Source organism: Coregonus lavaretus (genome assembly GCF_964263955.1).
Source record: "Coregonus lavaretus genome assembly, chromosome: 1".
Taxonomy (NCBI): domain Eukaryota; kingdom Metazoa; phylum Chordata; class Actinopteri; order Salmoniformes; family Salmonidae; genus Coregonus; species Coregonus lavaretus.
Window position 1 is genome coordinate 66,005,686 of NC_139988.1, and position 21,567 is coordinate 66,027,252.

The window sequence follows — 21,567 nt, forward strand, 5'->3', positions numbered from 1 at the left end:
GGCAAAGAGCCAATACAGGACTAAGATTGAATCGTACTACACCGGCTCCGCAGCTCGTCGGGTGTGGCAGGCAGGGCTTGCAAACCTTTACAGACTACAAAGGGAAGCACAGCCGCAAGCTACCCAGTGACACAAGCCTACCAGACGAGCTAAATCACTTCTATGCTTGCTTAGAGGCAAGCAACACTGAAGCATTGCATGAGAGCATCAGCTGTTCTGGATGACTATGTGATCACGCTCTCCGTAGCCGATGTGAGTAAGCCTTTTAAGCAGGTCACCATTCACAAGGCCGCAGGGCCAGACGGATTACCAGGACGTGTACTCCGAGCATGCGCTGACCAACTGGCAAGTGTCTTCACTGACATTTTCAACATGTCACTGACTGTGTCTGTAATACCAACATGTTTCAAGCAGACCACCATAGTCCCTGTGCCCAAGAATACTAAGATAACCTGCCTAAATGACTACCGACCCGTAGCACTCACGTCTGTAGCCATGAAGTGCTTTGAAAGGCTGGTCATGACTCACATCAACACCATTATCCCAGAAACCCTAGACCCACTCCAATTTGCATACCACCCCAACAGATCCACAGATGATGCAATCTCTATTGAACTCCACACTGCCCTTTCCCACCTGGACAAGAGGAACACCTACGTGAGAATGCTATTAATTGATTACAGCTCAGCGTTAAACACCATAGTGCCCTCAAAGCTCATCACTAAGCTATGGACCCTGGAACTAAACACCTCCCTCTGTAACTGGATCCTGGACTTCCTGACGGACTGCCCCTAGGTGGTAGGGGTAGGTAACAACACATCTGCCACGCTGATCCTCAACACTGGGGCCCCTCAGGGGTGCGTGCTCAGTCCCCTCCTGTACTCCCTGTTCACCCATGACTGCATGGCCAGGCACGACTCCAACACCATCATTAAGTTTGCCGACGACACAACAGTGGTAGGCCTGATCCCCGACAACGATGAGACAGCCTATAGGGAGGAGGTCAGAGACCAGGCCATGTGGTGCCAGGATAACAACCTCTCCCTCAACGTGATCAAGACAAAGGAGATTATTGTGGACTACAGGAAAAAAAAGAGGACTGAGCACGCCCCCATTCTCATCGACGGGGCTGTAGTGGATAAGGTTGAGAGCTTCCAGTTCCTTGGTGTCCACATCACCAACAAACTATCCAAACACACCAAGACAGTTGTGAAGAGGGCACGACAAAGCCTATTCCCCCTCAGGAGACTGAAAAGATTTGGCATGGGTCCTCAGATCCTCAAAAAGTTATACAGCTGCACCATCGAGAGCATCCTGACTGGTTGCATCACCGCCTGGTATGGCAACTGCTTGACCTCCAACCGCAAAGCACTAAAGAGGGTAGTGCGTACGGCCCAGTACATCATTGGGGCCAAGCTTCATGCTATCCAGGACCTCTATACAAGGCAGTGTCAGAGGAAGGCCCTACAAATTGTCAAAGACTCCAGCCACCCTAGTCATAGACTGTTCTCTCTGCTACCGCACGGCAAGCGGTACCGGAGCGCCAAGTCTAGGTCCAAAAGGCTTCTTAACAGCTTCTACCCCCAAGCCATAAGAATCCTGAACAACTAATCATGGCTACCCGGACTCTTTTACGCTGCTGCTACTCTGTTTATTATCTATGCATAGTCACTTTAACTCTACCCACATGTACATATTACCTCAATTACCTCGACTAACCAGTACCCCCTGTATATAGCCTCCCTACTGTTCTTTTATTTACTGCTGCTCTTTAATTATTTTTTACACATCTGTTTTTTTACTTAACACTTATTTTTCTTCAAACTGCATTGTTGGTTAAGGGCTTGTAAGTAAGCATTTCACTGTAAGGTCTACACCGGTTGTATTCGGCGCATGTGGCAAATCATTTTTTTTTTGGTAACAGAATATAGTAGAAGTATCCTGCACTTCATAATAATGGCCCATTCTCTTCTTCTAAATAGAGCAATATGGTAACTGTCAAAACAAAATGGGGCTTTGTATGATCACCAGGTCATATGAGGGAATTAATAGCATATCAAGGCTTAAATAGGTTTGACTTCTTTGTCTAGGTGTAAACAGCCAGATGTATTTCAGTATAACATAACCCATGGCCTCTGGTGATAGTACAGAGACAAAACTCATCAGCTCTTGCCCCATATGCAGATGAATAATGATCCATGCACTACTTAGCTGATATAACAGCAACCTTACCGAGTAGCAAGGCCCTGAGAACGTTCTTACCGGATGGGAGTCTATAGCTTTACAAGCTGGACGGGAATTTGTGGCAACACAACACAAACACAACATTGTGTGGAGAAGAAAAAAAACACCTGACCTCTGGCTGTACCGTTAGTAAATATCTCACGACCGGCGCTCATATTTGATGGGTGAATCTGTCAGTGGGGGAGACAGCTGCAGACGTTTGAATCTTTAAACAGAGAAAACTGTCTGACTGGGTTTCAGCAGACAAGGTGTTGCAGAGTAGGGTTGGGAGGTATACCGTATATACCATATCCAAGGGTATTTCGAAATACCATCAGTATGATTTTTCAATGCTGTTAATACCGTAAGTTTGTTTTTATTTAATTTTTTATTAGTACTTTTTAAATAAATACCTGCAATCAACTTGTGCACTAGGTAATAGATAAAGCATCTCGCATTCATCATTTTGCCTGTTAGACAATATTTTCATTATGAAGCTTACTGGTATTAGTTACCCGAAACAGCTGTTTGAGCCAGTCACGTGTGTTTGTTTACAAAGAAGCACAACGAGCAAAATGGGAGCTTTTGCATCGAAATTTAAGTGAGGTGATCAAGTTACACTTGTATGAAATTCACAACTGTTTGCCAGCTATATATATCTTATTAAGTTAACTATCTAAGATGTGCCAAATAAATTCTCTCCAGCTGGGTTTTGTTAACTTGCTAATGTTAGCTAAGTGGCTAAGTGCTCTTAGCCACTTAGCTAACATTCTTCTTGGTAACAGCAGCAGAGACAATCCCCTTCTGGATTAAGATCCCTGCTGTTTGTTTTGTGCGTGCTGCAAACTGCGTTTTGAGATACTTGCATAACTTTATGAGCTCGGTTGTCTATCTTAGTAGTACATTTGCATTGGCTCGTTAGCATTTCCCTAGCACCCACTATGGGGATTCCTTAGTACTTGTTAGCATTTTAGTAGCATTCTGGTAAGTGTTGTTTTTGGGGGGGGGGGGGGTTTACATTTGGGAGGAAAAAAAATTATAGTGCCCCTTGTGTGCACTACCGGTAATACTGTATATCCCGGGATGGCACAGGCACGGTATGAAGGTATGGAAATCTGGATACCGCCCAACCCTATTGCAGAGACAGAGAACCATGCATGGACGGATGGGGCAAGAAGCTCTGGCTTTCGGGAGAAGGAAGAGGAAGAAATGGCAGGGGCGCAGGCATCGCGTGATGCTGTGCCGCTAATCTGATGTTCCTAACGAGCGCTCGAGCCTCACAGGCAGCGGCGGTGCTGACAGCACATCCTTCAACCAGGAAGGAGCTTCGGAATGGGGAGTCGCAAAATTGAGCTTTATTCTCTGCTATTACCCCCTGAATTCAACAATTATCGGGAAAGACCAGTGAAAATAATTTGCCCATAAAATGTCCCCACTCCACATTGGATTCTATCCAGCATTACTGGATATTGAGTTGAATAGAGTAGCTGTTGTAGGATTTTCTGAGGGTGGTGGCAGTTTGCTCGCCCTTCTTTTTGTTAGAGATACATATAGTAAGATATCTACGGAACATACGTTATGATCTCCATGGAAATAGGGAGGCAACTCTAAAATCATAATACAGATGGCGTTAATTAATGAAAGCATACCAACACTCCGGGTGTGTCAATGCACTTACAACAGTGCACCACAAAACCGTGCATGTGTGCTAAATCCATTGTGATCACTTGGAAACGAGTGTCCCGATGTGGCCTGCCCATCAGACAGGCAATAGTCCTAGTTGGGAAAACACGCTGAAAAACAGACCAGTTTTAATCAAATTAAAGGGAGAAGAGCCAGTGGAATAGAGCAATGGTAAACGCTCACATCCATCATACTAGGACAGACACAGATGCTTGCAATAGGAACCAACCAGGGAACAGCAGACAGGCACCCCAGGAGGGGCCGGGGGAATTGGCCATAAAGTCAGTCACTGTACGTACAGCACATAACCACCTAGTTGCCCTCATGGGGTTAAGGGAAGAAACAATGGAAAAAGACTGGCCCTGAGATGATGTGAAACTACCTTAAAAAGGTCAGCCTGGCCTCTGGATAACACACTTTAGCATTTCCTGTAAGCATCACAAAAGGAGGAAAAACCTGATAGTGCGTTCAGAAAGTATTCACACTCCTTGACTTTTTCTAAATGTTGTTGTGTTACAAGGTGGGATTAAAATGTATTTAATTGTCATTTTTTTGTCACCAATCTCCACAAAATACTCTAATTTCAAAGTGGAAGAAAAAATAGAAAAATAAAACACTAATATATATATTGATTACATAAAGTATTCAACCCCCCGAGTCAATACGTTAGAATCACCTTTGGCAGTGATTACAGCTGTCAGTCTCGAAGACCTTTGCACACCTGGATTGTATAATCGTTGCATTTTTTTATTTATTTTTATTCTTCAAGCTCTGTCAAGTTGGTTGTTGATCATTGCTAGACAGCCATTTTAAAGTCTTGCCATAGATTTTCAAGCTGGAAACTGTAACTAGGCCACTCAGGAACATTCAATGTCGTCTTGGTAAGCAACTCCAGTGTATATTTGTGACCCACCACCTCGATTATGTAGAAACATTTGAAAAGGTGTTTTTTACATTGGAAGTAGAGACAGAGCTACAAAATGGTATATCATACACAGCAGTTGAGGAACAATGGGAAAGTAATTCTGCTTTGAAAGTTGATAAACTTGTAATCCCACTTTTGAGAAAATGGCCCTTGAATGTTTTGGTACACCTACTGGAGAGCTCTTCTTTGTCTACACCTATTCAGAATAATTCACAACCTCTTAAGCCTTAGGCCCACCCATCTCTTTGAGGATTCACATGTGAGGCCATGTGCTAAAGAGAGTGAGTAAGGCAGTGTAGTAAACAAATAAAGATTTCAAGACTAAAAGTGGTGAAAGTAGTAGCCTACAATAAGGAAAAACTCCAGGTAAAAATACACTTTATCTAGTCCTTGGCCTATATCCTAATCGGACTTTGAAAGTGTCCAGATACAAATATTTTATAATTATTAGATGATAAAATACTTATTTTCCACCATAATTTGCGAATAAATTCATTAAAAATCCTACAATGTGATTTTCTGGATTTTTTTTTCTCAATTTGTCTGTCATAGTTGACGTGTACCTATGATGAAAATTACAGGCCTCTCATCTTTTTAAGTGGGAGAACTTGCACAATTGGTGGCTTTTCTAAATGTTGTTGTGTTACAAGGTGGGATTAAAATGTATTTAATTGTCATTTTTTTGTCACCAATCTCCACAAAATACTCTAATTTCAAAGTGGAAGAAAAAATAGAAAAATAAAACACTAATATATATATTGATTACATAAAGTATTCAACCCCCTGAGTCAATACGTTAGAATCACCTTTGGCAGTGATTACAGCTGTCAGTCTCGAAGACCTTTGCACACCTGGATTGTATAATCGTTGCATTTTTTTATTTATTTATATTCTTCAAGCTCTGTCAAGTTGGTTGTTGATCATTGCTAGACAGCCATTTTAAAGTCTTGCCATAGATTTTCAAGCTGGAAACTGTAACTAGGCCACTCAGGAACATTCAATGTCGTCTTGGTAAGCAACTCCAGTGTATATTTGTGACCCACCACCTCGATTATGTAGAAACATTTGAAAAGGTGTTTTTTACATTGGAAGTAGAGACAGAGCTACAAAATGGTATATCATACACAGCAGTTGAGGAACAATGGGAAAGTAATTCTGCTTTGAAAGTTGATAAACTTGTAATCCCACTTTTGAGAAAATGGTCCTTGAATGTTTTGGTACACCTACTGGAGAGCTCTTCTTTGTCTACACCTATTCAGAATCATTCACAACCTCTTAAGCCTTAGGCCCACCCATCTCTTTGAGGATTCACATGTGAGGCCATGTGATAAAGAGAGTGAGTAAGGCAGTGTAGTAAACAAATAAAGATTTCAAGACTAAAAGTGGTGAAAGTAGTAGCCTACAATAAGGAAAAACTCCAGGTAAAAATACACTTTATCTAGTCCTTGGCCTATATCCTAATCGGACTTTGAAAGTGTCCAGATACAAATATTTTATAATTATTAGATGATTCTTACCCAGACACTTGTCTAAATTGATGGGTCATGTGAAATAAATGCTATAACCCCCCCAGCCACATCTAGCTAAGTGGATGGGTCACTTATTGTCTAGACCTGTACACGTGTTCATGAAATACAATAGATGGCCGTAATCACCCCCAGACACACCTGGCTAACTTGATGGGTCAAGTAATAACTATCTTGCGAAGTGGAGTTTTTTGTTTAGACATGTAGCTAGCTAGCTAAACAATGAACCATAATCCCAACCCATAGCTACAGTACAAACGGATTGTCATAGCTAGCCATTATGCATGAAATGCTGGTGTATGAATCTGCAGGTAGCTAAAGCTAACCAACAAGGTTCAATGTTAGCTAGCTAACATTAGGCTATAACTTGTAATGCAAATGGTTTTCTGAGATACAAATAATATTACTACACAGATCATACACGTAACATTAGCTAGCAAGCTATCATTCGCTAGCTAGCGAACAGTACGCTTTAACTTGCAATTAAAACGACTTTCGGACAAAATTAGAAACGTATAATATCTGAAAATGTAGCTAGACTCTTACCCGTATACATGGAAGAATGCTTCACAGCAGTGTGTCTTTTCCGTTTGGTTTGTAGCTAGCTACAGTATGTTTGGCCCATTGTTGTGTCAAGTTACTCCGGTTCACACTGACCTTGTGCAGAAAAGTAGTCCATCACATCTTTTTTCCCACTGATCTTTGTCGATAGCGCCTGCTAAATTCTGTGCAGCAATGTTGTTGAGAGCAGTAGCAACACTTTTACAGATCTCCTAATGTTATATCTTTCAGCTAAACTAACTAGGCTCGTAATTTAACAATGTTATTCGTATTTACAGATGGCATACAAGTTTGTTATTAAGGCACATGAAAGTTCACATGTTCCAGAAGGTATTTCTGCCAGAAAACGCATTTTGATAAAAGATAAATAATAATAAACGTTCAAATGCCTCTCCTGTGAAGTAGTGGCGTGCAACATATGCCTAGCTTCTTGAAACGGGCCACATTTGGCCTTGTGTTTCAGGTTATTGTCCTGCTGAAAGGTGAATTTGTCACCTAGTGTTTCTTTTTATCCTAAAAAACTCCCTAGTCCTTGCCGATGACAAGCATACCCATAACAAGATGCAGCCACCACCATGCTTGAAAATATGAAGAGTGGTACAGAGTCATGTGTTGTGTTGGATTTGCCCCAAATCATAACACTTTGTATTCAGGACATAAAGTTACTTTCTTTGCCACATTTTTTGCAGTTTTACTTCAGCGCCTTATTGCAAACAGGATGCATGTTTTTTAATATTTGTATTCTGTACAGGTTATCCTTCTTTTTCATTTAGGTTAGTATTGTGGAGTAAATAAAATGTTGTTGAACCATCTTCAGTTTTTTCCCATCAAAGCCATTAAACAATGTAACTGTTTTAAAGTCACCATTGGCAGTGACTGGGTGTATTGATACACCATCCAAAGTGTAATTAATAACTTCACCACGCTCAAAGGGATATTCAATGTCTGCTTTTTTTTTTTTAAATTATCATCTACCAATATGTGTCCTTCTTTGTGAGGCATTAGAAAACCTCCCTGGTCTTTGTGGATGAATCTGTGTTTGAAATTCACTGCTCGACTGTACCCCACACATACAAATAATTGTATGTGTGGGGTACAGAGATGAGGTAGTCATTCAAAAATCAAGTCTATGCAACTTATTATGTGAAAGTACAGTGGGGAAAAAAAGTATTTAGTCAGCCACCAATTGTGCAAGTTCTCCCACTTAAAAAGATGAGAGGCCTGTAATTTTCATCATAGGTACACGTCAACTATGACAGACAAAATGAGAAAAAAAATTCCAGAAAATCACATTGTAGGATTTTTAATGAATTTATTTGCAAATGATGGTGGAAAATAAGTATTTGGTCAATAACAAACGTTTCTCAATACTTTGTTATATACCCTTTGTTGGCAATGACACAGGTCAAACGTTTTCTGTAAGTCTTCACAAGGTTTTCACACACTGTTGCTGGTATTTTGGCCCATTCCTCCATGCATATCTCCTCTAGAGCAGTGATGTTTTGGGGCTGTCGCTGGGCAACACAGACTTTCAACTCCCTTCAAAGATTTTCTATGGGGTTGAGATCTGGAGACTGGCTAGGCCACTCCAGGACCTTGAAATGCTTCTTACGAAGCCACTCCTTCGTTGCCCGGGCGGTGTGTTTGGGATCATTGTCATGCTGAAAGACCCAGCCACGTTTCATCTTCAATGCCCTTGCTGATGGAAGGAGGTTTTCACTCAAAATCTCACGATACATGGCCCCATTCATTCTTTCCTTTACACGGTCGTCCTGGTCCCTTTGCAGAAAAACAGCTCCAAAGCATGATGTTTCCACCCAAACTTCAGACGGGCCTGGACATAAGCAGGGGGACACGTCTGGCACTGCAGGATTTGAGTCCCTGGCGGCGTAGTGTGTTACTGATGGTAGGCTTTGTTACTTTGGTCCCAGCTCTCTGCAGGTCATTCACTAGGTCCCCCCGTGTGGTTCTGGGATTTTTGCTCACCGTTCTTGTGTCATCATTTTGACCCCACGGGGTGAGATCTTGCGTGGAGCCCCAGATCGAGGGAGATTATCAGTGGTCTTGTATGTCTTACATTTCCTAATAATTGCTCCCACAGTTGATTTCTTCAAACCAAGCTGCTTACCTATTGCAGATTCAGTCTTCCCAGCCTGGTGCAGGTCTACAATTTTGTTTCTGGTGTCCTTTGACAGCTCTTTGGGCTTGGCCATAGTGGAGTTTGGAGTGTGACTGTTTGAGGTTGTGGACAGGTGTCTTTTATACTGATAACAAGTTCAAACAGGTGCCATTAATACAGGTAACGAGTGGAGGACAGATGAGCCTCTTAAAGAAGAAGTTACAGGTCTGTGAGAGCCAGAAATCTTGCTTGTTTGTAGGTGACCAAATACTTATTTTCCACCATAATTTGCGAATAAATTCATTTAAAATCCTACAATGTGATTTTCTGGAGAAAAAAAATCTCAATTTGTCTGTCATAGTTGACGTGTACCTATGATGAAAATTACAGGCCTCTCATCTTTTTAAGTGGGAGAACTTGCACAATTGGTGGCTGACTAAATACTTTTTTTCCCCACTGTACTTTCTGAAGGCACTGTATAGGCTACAGGCATGAGTACAAGGCACTGTAAAGGGTTACGTTTTATTAGAGACCTGTTCCATCATAGACCCAGGCTAAAAAACACCCATTGAATGCCTAGCTGGTTTAAGTGTTTAGTTCATGTGTGGGTTCCTTTCTTGAGCAAGCCTAAATCTGTGATTAAAGCGAAGTGAAGAATACTGATTTAGAATACGGACCATTCCCATGACCAATGAGTCACAACTGGGAAAAGCCCATTTTCAGGGGCTGGGAAAAAAACAGCCAGAGAAAGAGTCCAGTGTGTTACAAGACACTAGAACTAGAACTATTTGGGGACTAAACCCTCGACATGAATCACCAAATTTAAGCTGAGCTGATTTTTTTTTTTTCATCCTCTGCCACGGCTCAGCTAGGCTTGCCTAACCTCGTTAGACTCACGCAGAAACGTGTATGTGTGTGGGGTGAGAGAGAGGGCGAAAGTGCGCTCTAAGCATCATTGTACATTGCTCCTCAAAGCCGTGTTGTTAGAGGATCTGTGTGTGAGTGCGTTGTGTGTGTACGCAGACTCTCGGCGCTACCAAAAGCAGTGTTATGAGAGCATGTGTGTGTGGTGAGGTGTGCATGCATGTGTGTATATGAGCTCAGCTGACTGATGCTCGAGTCTGATTGGTGATGGAGACAGGGGATTGTTGCTATGGAGATGCACATGAACACAGTGTAAAAGGGTCTCCTGAAACAATAAAGGATTTCAGTGTCTGATGATGCAAACCGACACTGACAGAGTTATTACAGAGACCGCAGTCATCCAAAATTCCATGACCGTCACCGCCCTACCTACAACACTTCTCCAAGAGATACTACAGTTTGACTTAACTGACGGGCAATAGCAGAGTAAGTATTGACAAGCTCAGACAATAGTAGTGAGAGATGAAAGAGCTAGAGAAGGCCAACGCTGAATAAATAATGACATCCATTGAAAGGACATTTGATAAGTCTTTTGAAAATCAATAACTAACAACCAGACTTGATTCCCCCGGTGACTCAGCAATAATCTCAATATACTGGAGGAGGAAGCCGATAGCAGCTCCACTGTTCTCCTTCCCCGAAGAACTGACATACAAACCTTTTACACACCTATAAGCGGGAAGAAAATAAAGAAACACGTCTTTCACGTAGCTCCTCTGAAGAAGGTAGACTAATCACAGATCACTGGTTCGGTTAGCTGTATGGGAAGTTGGAGCCACCCGTTTCAATTATCATGAGCTAAGGGTAAAAACGGGTTATTCAAACTAGGCTGTCCTTTCACATTATTGACTAGCTAGGCCTATATCCTCAATCATTCAAAGCGCACAGACTCAAAGAATGGCATACTCTAGGTGGTGGAATATTCAATTAAAGCGCATCCTGCCAACATTACAAAATATCAGGACTCTTTCAAACAAAAACGATAGCAAGCTGTTTCTGATACAATGCTTCGTCCGGTTTCACATTCACTTCCTTCTCGGAAAATGACCGGGCCTCTAACACTAACCCCCCCCCCCCCCCCCTAAGCTAACAAGATGTTTAATGAGACTGGAGAATCCTCCAAGGTTTTATAGACTACAACACCATTAATTACACTAGGCGGTCGGTCAGTTTGCAGGGAGGACTCTGCCATCTGCGCAGCGGCGGCCATCTGTTAGTGGACGGCACGTTTCGACAGAGGTCAAACAACAGAGCCAGGTGTAGCGCGTGTTCGCAAACTAAGCCGACAGCATGGAATCAACAGTTGTCTGGTCTGGTCTGGGAGCCCTCCAAAGTATTTGCCATGATGCGAGCTCCCCAAACAACCCGGCGAGAGAGTTCGTGTCCGGGTCACTCCATGGGTGCAATCAACTTGGCACACCAATCCAATCAGCTTTTCCTCAAATTCGGCACAGAGCTGTAGAGGGGAGGTACTAAGAGGCGGGATTGTCAGATGTCAAATCCAGCTTAAGTGGATTTTGGATATCATATTGGATATCAAAACATTAAAGTGGAACTATGATTAGATCAAATTTGGTGGTGGAACAATAGTTTTGATTGAATAATATTTTGTCAGATTTAATGATACTGCAATATTGTCAGTGCATGTAAAGAGATTGTATTGAAAAGGCTTGAATATGACATAATAGTCAACAGTAAGGTGTCTGATTTAAAGTGGATCTGAGTTCTCTGAGAATTGCCACACTAAAAATAACAAAAAACCCTTAGGATACCACTCAAAGAAAACACACAACACCTATCACAATATTGTGATCTGCACAACAAAGCAATCTGTCCTTTATGCTCACTCTTACTGCTCACAAGCCCTAGGGCTGCAGAGCATGGCCCACTTCTCTCCTTTCTGCCCATCAACAGGTCTGACCAGTCTGGCCCTGTTGCCCAGGTGCAGTGGACTGAGGAGTGGAAATGTTGGCTCTTACCTGCACTCTCTGTGTGGAAGTGGCGGCTGCTGCTGGCGCGTAATGAAGGTGGTGCCCCACACAGGGCTGCTGTGGCTGTTCCTAAGCCAGCCCATAGGAGGCGACGACGGGTACGGGGTGCTCCGGAACCCGTGGTCCGACTCGGTCTCCGCGGTGAGAGAGGAGGCGGAACTCCCCATCCTCCTTTTGCAGTCTACTGGGGTTCTCACCCTTTGAACGCACAGAATGTGCGGGACGGGGAGTAGCGGAGTGACAGTGCCTTGTGTTTCAATCTCGGGCTTACAGTTTAAGGGTGGGGGATGGGGGAAAAGGGGGGAGTCTAGGGCTGGGTGAAAACCCTGCTCATGTGTTCTCAGTCCTGCCAAACTTCCAACTGGCACGATTCGAGACAAACCCCATTTCAAAAAGGGATGGATTTCATCCTGTGAAGTGACTCCAAGTGTGCTTGAAGATGGCTATATGGAAAAAATGGAATAGGAAGGCAATAATGAGGAAATCAAAGCGAGGGTATTCAAAAAACAAGTGGAACACGACGACGTTTCAAACTCCAGATCAGGGTGGATTTCCCACAGTGAGGAGGAAGTGCTCAATACAAAATGCAATTGGTTGCCTCGGGCACTGATTCCAATTTGACATTGTCTCCAGGAAATAACTCACACTCCTCTCTTCTCTGTAGTGGGTACCAATTTTTCTCTGTCGTAGACTTGTAGGCCATGTTGTCTGGAGTGTCATTCAACTATTCCTTCTGCACTACTTGCAGTGTTCCTCCCTCGCGTATGCAGTCTCATGCCTGATCCATCATGTTTGAACTCTTTGTCACACACGGACACAGGCAGTGGAAGGGGCACACACAGAGATGACGAGGTCCTCAGTCAATCGACATCTCTGAGATAATATGGCACAGTTGAGGCACTGGAATGTTTTTTGTTTGTTGACAAAACAGGAATACATTTATTTTACCAAAAAGGAACTGAAAAGTGACTGGGATGTTGCATTTGTATAGCTTGAGGCAGAATTAATTAAATGTCAAATTAAGGACAGACCATGACATGGATAACAAACAAAGTTATTTAGCTATTGTCAAATATTAGGCTAGTTTTATGTTATTTATTTATATGGCTTTGAATAAGCATTTCACTCAAAAGAAAATCTGAATACACTAAACAAATAAGTCCTTTAGTTTTGTATTATTTTTTACTGTAATGTTTATCTGAGAAGCACAGTCTCAGTCTACTGTCTCAGTTGACTTGTAGTCCAGATTATGAGTGATTCTGTGTGCAGGCACTGCTGGCACACTGACTGAAGCTCTGGTATACAAAGCTTATCTTTCAAATTTCGACATTTGCCCACAGCTGCTAAAGCAGATTATCCAGAATATTGCTCAAATCACCCCGTTGCATTTCTTAGCGGCTGAAATGTGGGATACTGAGTGCTTACAAAACGTCGCACTCTTCACAACTAGGCTACTCTGATTGAGGCAATGTCCCGAATAGCTATTATAACATGAAAAGAAACATGAACTTTGGAAGTGAAATTGAACAAAACCCAAACACAACGTGTATGCAGGCCTACATAAAGCGCAGGGTAGAACACGAACGGCACAGAATTACATTTGGCTACTGTTCCCAGACAGTCCCAACCCAAAGAGAAGTTCTAATAAATATTCGACACGTGCGACCTTTATAGCGGAGTGTCCCGTTATGGTGCGTCCACGGTACGAAACGGGAGATGATCCCGGTTTCCACTCCGCCGTCTGGGTAGCCTATTCGCAGCTTTACTTCAGTCTGATCCCATTGATGATGCGGCCGGTCTGGTGGTTCATTTGTATACAGTAGGCTTTACGTGTGCCAACCTGCCATAGAGAGTAGGCTAACTATGCAAGAGGAACTACGATGGTGCATGCCGGTGCAATGAAGGCATGAAGTGTAATTATATGCACATGCATTTTTTTCCCCATGGAGACAACAACTGTAGCCTGCCTGGTGCCTCTAACACGCGAATACAATACCCCACTTATATTATTCAATCTCACGTATATTAATTATCGACATAAAAAGCTATATAAAAGGCACATAGCCTATCACTATCAAATGCGCTGCGTCAATATTGACAATTAAACCAATACAGTCTTGCTTATTACAATGTAGCTAACAACAACGTAAAGCGTTGCCTACAAAGGCATTTAACAATGTATCGAATTACCGTCAGTGCCAGAGCTGCAAAACAGAGGCGAATTTAGAATAAACCATGTAGGTATGCTACAATTGTAGCAATCTGCCAGTTTCCAGTGACTAACTCGGGAGCTGACTAAATTGTATTGAGGGCAAGGACTCATCATGCCAGAGCCGACATATCAGGCTTTTAAAAACGTGAAAATGGTACTAAACAGTCTCATCCAGAATTGATTTTAAACGCAAATTCCACTGTCTTCTGCCCGGTCCATTATCTTCTGCCCGGTCCATTCTCGTGCGCTCATAATTCCAGTGTTTTATGACGCTGATCCTCTTTGACTTCTATTAGGAAACATCCTCGCTTCGGCCCCGTCGTCGCTTCAGAAATAAATGACTACCCATACTGCAATGCTCCATCCTGGGCCCACTGTATGTTTTTGCACCGGGGGCTGTTTTCATTGCATTATATTTAAAAAATATATATAATTCCCCCTCTCTGATAAGTGCAGAGGATGCAGTTGCAATCTCTTCCTAACAGGGAATGACAGCGAATCAAGCAGTGCGCAGGCGCAGTAGGATGTTGGCTGAGAAGGTGAAAGGCTACATTCAAGAGATCAAAACTAAATAAATAAGCTCCATCAAGTGTTACTCAGTAGCCGGACTGATCCTGTCAGTGTTGTGTTCGAGACCACCTAAAGCGAGACTGATTAAGAACGGAGTAAATCGAGTCCAAATGAAGACCGGAGGGTCGAAATGTTCTGTGTCCATATTTCAGAAGATCATATGGATTCTTTAGACATTTAGAATGCTGAACAAAATGCATGCTGAGGGCAAATAGAGAGCCACTCTACAAATGATCATTAACCCAAACAGGTCTATAATATACTGAACAAAAATATAAACACAACATGCTGGTCCCATGTTTCATGAGCTGAAATAAAAGACCCCAGAAATTTTCCAGACGCACTAAAAGCTAATTTCTCTCAAATTTTGTGCACAAATTTGTTTACATCACTGTTAGTGAAGCATTTCTCCTTTGCCAAGAAAATCCATCCACCTGACAGGTGTGGCATACCAAGAAGCTGATTAAACAGCATGATCATTACACAGGTTCATCTTGTGCAGGGGACAATAAAAGGCCACTCTAAAATGTGCAGTTTTGTCACACAACACAATGCCACAGATGTCTCAAGTTTTGAGGGAGCGTGCAATTGGCATGCTGACTGCAGGAATGTCCACCAGAGCTGTTGCCAGATAATTGAATGTTCATTTCTCTACCATAAGCTGCTTCCAACGTAGTTTTAGAGAATTTGGCAGTACGTCCAACTGACCTCACAACCGCAGAACACGTGTAACCACGCCAGCCCAGGACCTCCACATCCGGCTTCTTCACCTGTGGGATCATCTGATACGAGCCACCAGACAGCTGATGAAACTGAGGAGTATTTCTGTCTGTAATAAAGCCTTTTTGTGGGGAAAAACTCATTCTGATTAGCTGCGCCCCTGCCCAGTCATGTGAAATCCATAGATTAGTGCCTAATTCATTTCAATTGACTGATTTCCTTATAAAAATTAAAAATATGTTATAACTTCCCCGGTCTTCCCTTACTAATAGTGACCGTGCAACTTTCAAACAATTTCCCGGATTCTTCCCTACCAAGGAAATTCTGACAAGCCCGACAAAGTTTGAGGATATTTTTCAGTGAAAGTAAACGACAGTAATGTTACCAGTAAAGTAGGAAGCCCAGGTTTCAATAGGCGATAATAAATGTGACATGAAAGGAGCATGGACATTTGGCCTGGCGAAGTAGTTTTATGTGCTGACTGAATGGATGCTGATAACGTGTATGTGACGATATATATATATATATTTTTGTATTATTCGTTTTTTACTCTGTTGGTCTCGGGAAGAAATTACAGTCCTCATTGACTGAGACAGAGTCAAGAAAAGTACAAATGTATTCGACACCGAGACAAGACAGAGACACTCAATATGTGGTCTGGAGACCGGACTCGAGTACTACAACACTGCATACTGTAGCCTATTTGTATTATTATATGTTAATTACAGGAGGCTAGGCTACTTATCATAAACTGAGAAAATAAAAGGAGAGGTATTAAAGCCAAACAGTATTTAAAATGGGAAAATGTCTCATGTGTCAATAAAGGGTTAATAAGCCAGTGTGGAACAGCACCACCAATCACTGCTCAACTGTCCCTTCACATTGCTGAGATAAGCCTTGAACTCCCTTTCTTCCTCTTTCCACTCCTCTCTTCCTTTATTCTCCCCTCCATATCACTTTGACCTCATTCCTCCCTTCACAATAATCCTTGGTAGAAAACACTGAAAAAAGAATAGGCCTACAGTGTATATTTTAGCCTACCTCTAGCACAGAACACTTGCACTCGAGTCTGGTTCCCACAGCAAAACAGTGGGTAAATCATTAGCTACATAGCAAGCAATAGGAAGCAGCACACACAGTCCATTCACCATTGCAACACATAGGCCATTTTGTTTAATAGAACAGGGAGCGGTGACTTGGCTAGCCCATACTTGTCTGATAACTGTAACTGTGTTCGTGTACCCTGGAAGGAAAGGTCATGCCTCTCTGTGGAAGACCGCTTCCTGTTTTGTCACACGTGTTGAAAGAAGAACCCAAACTAGTCCGACTAGTCAGAACTACTGGATCATTTACAAAGTAAAGCGCTACTGTATGAAAATTAATAATATAACACTATTGACATTTGTGTTGATCAAAAGCTATAGTCTTTCACTTTAAAATGTATGTCAAACAAAAACCTCTGATTTCAAAGTTTAACAAACAATACAACTCATATTCACAAAAACTGTGCAGATGTAAACTTTGGTAACGGAATTACGGTAAAATCTCCCTCAGGTTTTTATTAGGGCTGGGAATTGCCAGGGACCTCACGATACAATATTATCACGATATTTTGGTTCCGATACAATATGTATTGCGATTCTCACGATTCTATATGTATCGCGATTCGATACTGTGAATTTATTGCGATTCGATGTACCAAACATATTGCTCACCATATGTCTCCTGCAGAGGGACAAGAGAGAGCCATGAGAAAACAAGTTGATCAGTCATGGAAATAAAAGTACTGTAAACAAATTGGCTCCCTATTTAAAAAGAAGATGGAGAACTAGCTATGAAGAACAAATACTGGAGTTTTGGTGCAGGTACAGCCAACTAGCACAAAAATAATATTACGATAATGTCAAAATGATATGATATCTCATCAAAAAGAATATCAAGATATGTAACTGTATCAATCCCCCCCCCCCCCATCACTAGTTTTTATGTGACAACGTGCTGCTTTATGGTGATATCTGCACCGAATTAAGATTCAAAGATCAGAAAGACTGGGGTGTCAGCTATCACATGGAACCTTGAGGTTGAAAAAAATCTGTGGATTTACACCCGGTAACAGAATTACGGTAACGGAATTACATCATGGGTCCCTGATCTGTACTACACAGAGATGCAATTTATGGATATGAATGTCATTCTCCTCATGTTTCACAAGTTTGGACATCACAGCAGAGCACAGTGCAGTACAATACAACACAGCAGAGTTGAGTTCAGCACAGTGTAGTAGAGTATAGTACAGTAGAGTTCAGTACAGTACAATATACTGTACTTTTCTTTACTGTATTGTACTACTGTATTGTATTGGACAGTACTCTACTTTGCTCTACTCACTGTACTGTACTATCCAAACTTGTGAAACATACATCTATGATAGGTTCAGATTTGGTCCAGTCCGGTCCATCTGTGGACATTAACATCAAGGCCAGGTTGTACTGACCAAATTTCAACATCCATGGACGTCCGATGTCGGTCAATGCTCAGTGGGTGAGGAGGCTGGTTACAGTAAATGGAAAGAGGAGGCTCATGGGTAGGTGTTAAGCCTTCCGCATTCTGCTGGCGCCCAGCCGAACTCGGCTAGGTGAACTCAACGAGGGCGCTCGCATACTTCCTTAAAAGACCTTTGCATGAAAAACGTGAAAAAAGCGGAAATAGTACTGTTTGTCCATCTTGAGATGCCGTAGCCAGTATACACTTTCTCAAAATAGTCAGAATTAGTCTAAGATCACTCAAGAAATCTGTCATTAATTTTGACGTTTTTGCAGAGGAGATCTTAGTTGCACAATTTTACATTAACTAAGATGTTTGATCCAATATTTCTAAAGTGAAAGAATTTGCATGAAAACTAGTCGTCTCTCGTTGAATGACAACAAACAGTGCACTGAAAAATCCCTACTGTTGACCAATCACCGACGAAGGGGCATAGATTTCAGTAACGGAATTACACGTTTTAATCACTTAATAATTCATAAACACAATTGATATCAGTAAAACTATAACTCATTGTTAGGTCTACCATTACTTTTTACTTCTGTGAACTTTCATTATCCTCCCACCTTATGAGGGAGAAACAGAAAATATTTTAAAGATATGTGGGTTTTTGGTAACGCAATTACATGGCACAAGGCAATATTTCTTAAACTTACAGAAGGTAAACAATTTCTCCAAAACTAAATATAAGTGTTGATATTAGTTGGCAGGGGTCTTTACGTCAACATTGTGTTTTGATGTATTTCTGATGCCCTTTAAGTCTTTTTCTGGTAGATGTTTTCTAAGACCCCTTTTCCATCTGCTTATCCAGAAATCCAAGCCTTTACTTATGCCACATTTTTAAGATGGAAAATGGTTGAAAAATTTATCTAAGCCTTCATTTCTCAAAAATATAGACTCTCAGTTTTCATTTGACACCCAATTTGATATGCTCCTATGAACTTCACATGTTGGTGCTCATGGGTCCTTTTCGGTGGAAATGCCCTGCATTTAGGTTGCCAGTATGGAATGCTGTCCTGACATAGTAGACTAACACAAGCTTTGTCATAAAACTAAGAGTGGTGTGCATGTTCCTTAAAGCAAGCAGTGCTCTTCCAAGCTCCCTCTCAAACAGAAAGCGGTCTTCAGTAGACAAAATATGGCTATGGTGCAGTCTTCAAACACCAGTTTGAAAGAGTAACACACTTACAGATTGGGAAAGCATTACATACATTTCTTTGGCAACGTTTCTTCCATAGGCCATGTCGGTTCTATTTAGCATTTAGGAATTAGTTTGATTCTACTCTAGTCTACTCTATGGTAAGCTAGCCAAGCCATAGCTGGCACCATGTAAACTACAATTCCTACGCTTTGTTTTAATGTTAAGAAACGTCAATAATCATCGCTTGCGAAACGGTTTTCGAAACATATGCCCTTATCTTTCACATCAGCAAGAAATAATATTTCAACTAAAAAAAAGATACACTTACTGTAGCAAATTTTCACAGATCCATACACTATGTGCAGTGGTTGAAAAAGTACCAAATTGTCATACTTGAGTAAAAGTAAAGATAATGACTTGAGTAAAAGGGAAAGTCACCCAGTAAAATACCACTTGAGTAAAAGTCTAAAAGTATTTGGTTTTAAATATAGCCTACTTAAGTATCAAAAGTTAATGTAAATTGCTAAAATATACTTAAGCATCAAAAGTAAAAGTAAAAGTAAAAGTATACATTATTTAAAATTCCTTATATTAAGCAAACCAGACAGCACCATTTTCTAGTTTTGTTTAAATTTACGGATAGCCAGGGACACACTCCAACAATCAGACATAATTTAAAACGAAGCATGTGTGTTTAGTGAGTCCGTCAGATCAGAGGCAGTCTTGATGACCAGGGATGTTCGCCAGACAAGTGCGTGAATTGGACAATTTTCTGCCCTGCTAATCATTCAAAATATAACGAGTACTTTTGGGTGTCAGGGAAAATGTATAGAGTAAAATGTACATTATTTCATTAGGAATGTAGTGAAGTAAAAGTAAAAAAAATAGTCAAAAATATGAATTGTAATGTATAGTACAGATACAACAACAAATAACTACTTAAGTAGTAATTTAAAGTATTTTTACTTAAGTACTTTACGGAAAGAAGATACCTTCATCAATAGGTGCTAAGGGTAGTTCGCGTCTATGAATGGACTAGACTAGCCATACAGGGGCAGGCAGACAGTCAAAGCATATCCTATTTTGCTTAGGGTTAGCTGGAGAGCAATGGCTAGTCCAACTACCATTATGTTCCTACGGCGGGGAAATAAAATAACTCGTAACAAAGTTTTGAAAGCAGCACAGCGTGACAGCTAAATGAGCTACAATGTAGCAGCAAGAAATCTTTGCATCGTCAACCCATAGGATGACGCGGGACAGCGGGAGACAAGGAAGCCGGGGGACAATTGTAAACAAAGACAACCACGAATATAGATTGACATAATCGATATTGTCACAGGTTTGCGTCTATTTCTGATTCTACAATCTATGTTGAAAGGATTCTTACCCCAAAACACGTAGCTGGTGATGTAAGGTTGAGGACAAGCTGCTCCTTTCTTGATTGTCGAACGTACTAACTTTTCTCTATTAGCAGCCAAATGTTAAGTTCTATCAGAAATTACAGTTTGATGTGCGTTAGCTGCTGAATACATTGTTCAACGTTACCGTCTCACTCCAGTGCATCCTTGAGCTATTTGTTTCACTAGCTAATATCTAATTTCTCTTTCCACTCCATCGAGTTAGGTATTGAATACAGCCATCATGTACGTTACCTCAAACACCCCAGGAAGGGGAATCTCCAAGGAGCCAAAGCAAAAGAAACGTACGTTTTCTTCGTAGAGTTAAATCAGTTTCATTGTGTTTCTACGTTCAGTATGCGTAGAATTCGTTCGGGAATATGGCCAACATAACTACGTTTCCCATGGTACACTGCAACTCCAATAAGTAGGATATCCGTTCTCCGTTTTTTTTACACAAATGTCGTCATCAGTTGAATTTGACAACACTTTATTAAAATACCACTGAATATTATTTTCTGACGTTGTTTAATACTTATTGTATGTGACAAGTACAATTTGATTTCAAAATTTGATTTGATTATATTATTGTATTGAGCACTTTATGCATAATGCTTTAAGGTATTCTTGTTTTACAATTTAAAAAAAATGTTTTTATATATTGTTATAGGTAGCCTACATCTAATGTATTAGGCTACAACAGTTTACACACCCTTTTATCAATAAGCACACAAAACATCACAAACAAACAAAACCCCACAGAAACCAGTGTTGGGGAGTAGTGAACTACATATAGTTCAACTAGTAATTTACTACATTTTGCAGTAGCTTGGTGGAAGTTGAACTAAATTTAAATCTAGGTAGTGTTTTCAGTAGTTAATTAAGCACACACAAGGTTATAAACTGGGTGGTTCTATCCCTGAATGCTGATTGGCTGACAGCCGTGGTATATCAGACCATATACCACGGGTATGACAAAACATTTATTTTTACTGCTCAAATTACGTTGGTAACCAGTTTATAATAGCAAT

General features: G+C 41.2%; 1 protein-coding gene across 2 annotated transcripts in view; it reads right to left on the reverse strand.

Annotated features, from left to right (window-relative positions):
* The window catches only part of capn15 (calpain 15), a gene marked incomplete at its 5' end in the record, with an annotated part of 75,642 nt that extends 54,873 nt beyond the window's left edge, over positions 1–20,769 (reverse strand). Inside the window, one exon of one of the 2 annotated variants that reach the window (XM_084161878.1) lies at positions 20,527–20,769. Coding sequence is in view for 1 of the 2 variants with exons in the window: in XM_084161877.1 (XP_084018003.1) it covers positions 11,941–12,119 (179 nt within the window). Of the gene's footprint in view, positions 1–11,940; positions 12,120–20,526 lie in introns of those variants that run through there. The other variant, XM_084161877.1, reaches the window with a different exon arrangement.
* Positions 20,770–21,567: the final 798 nt, after the last annotated feature.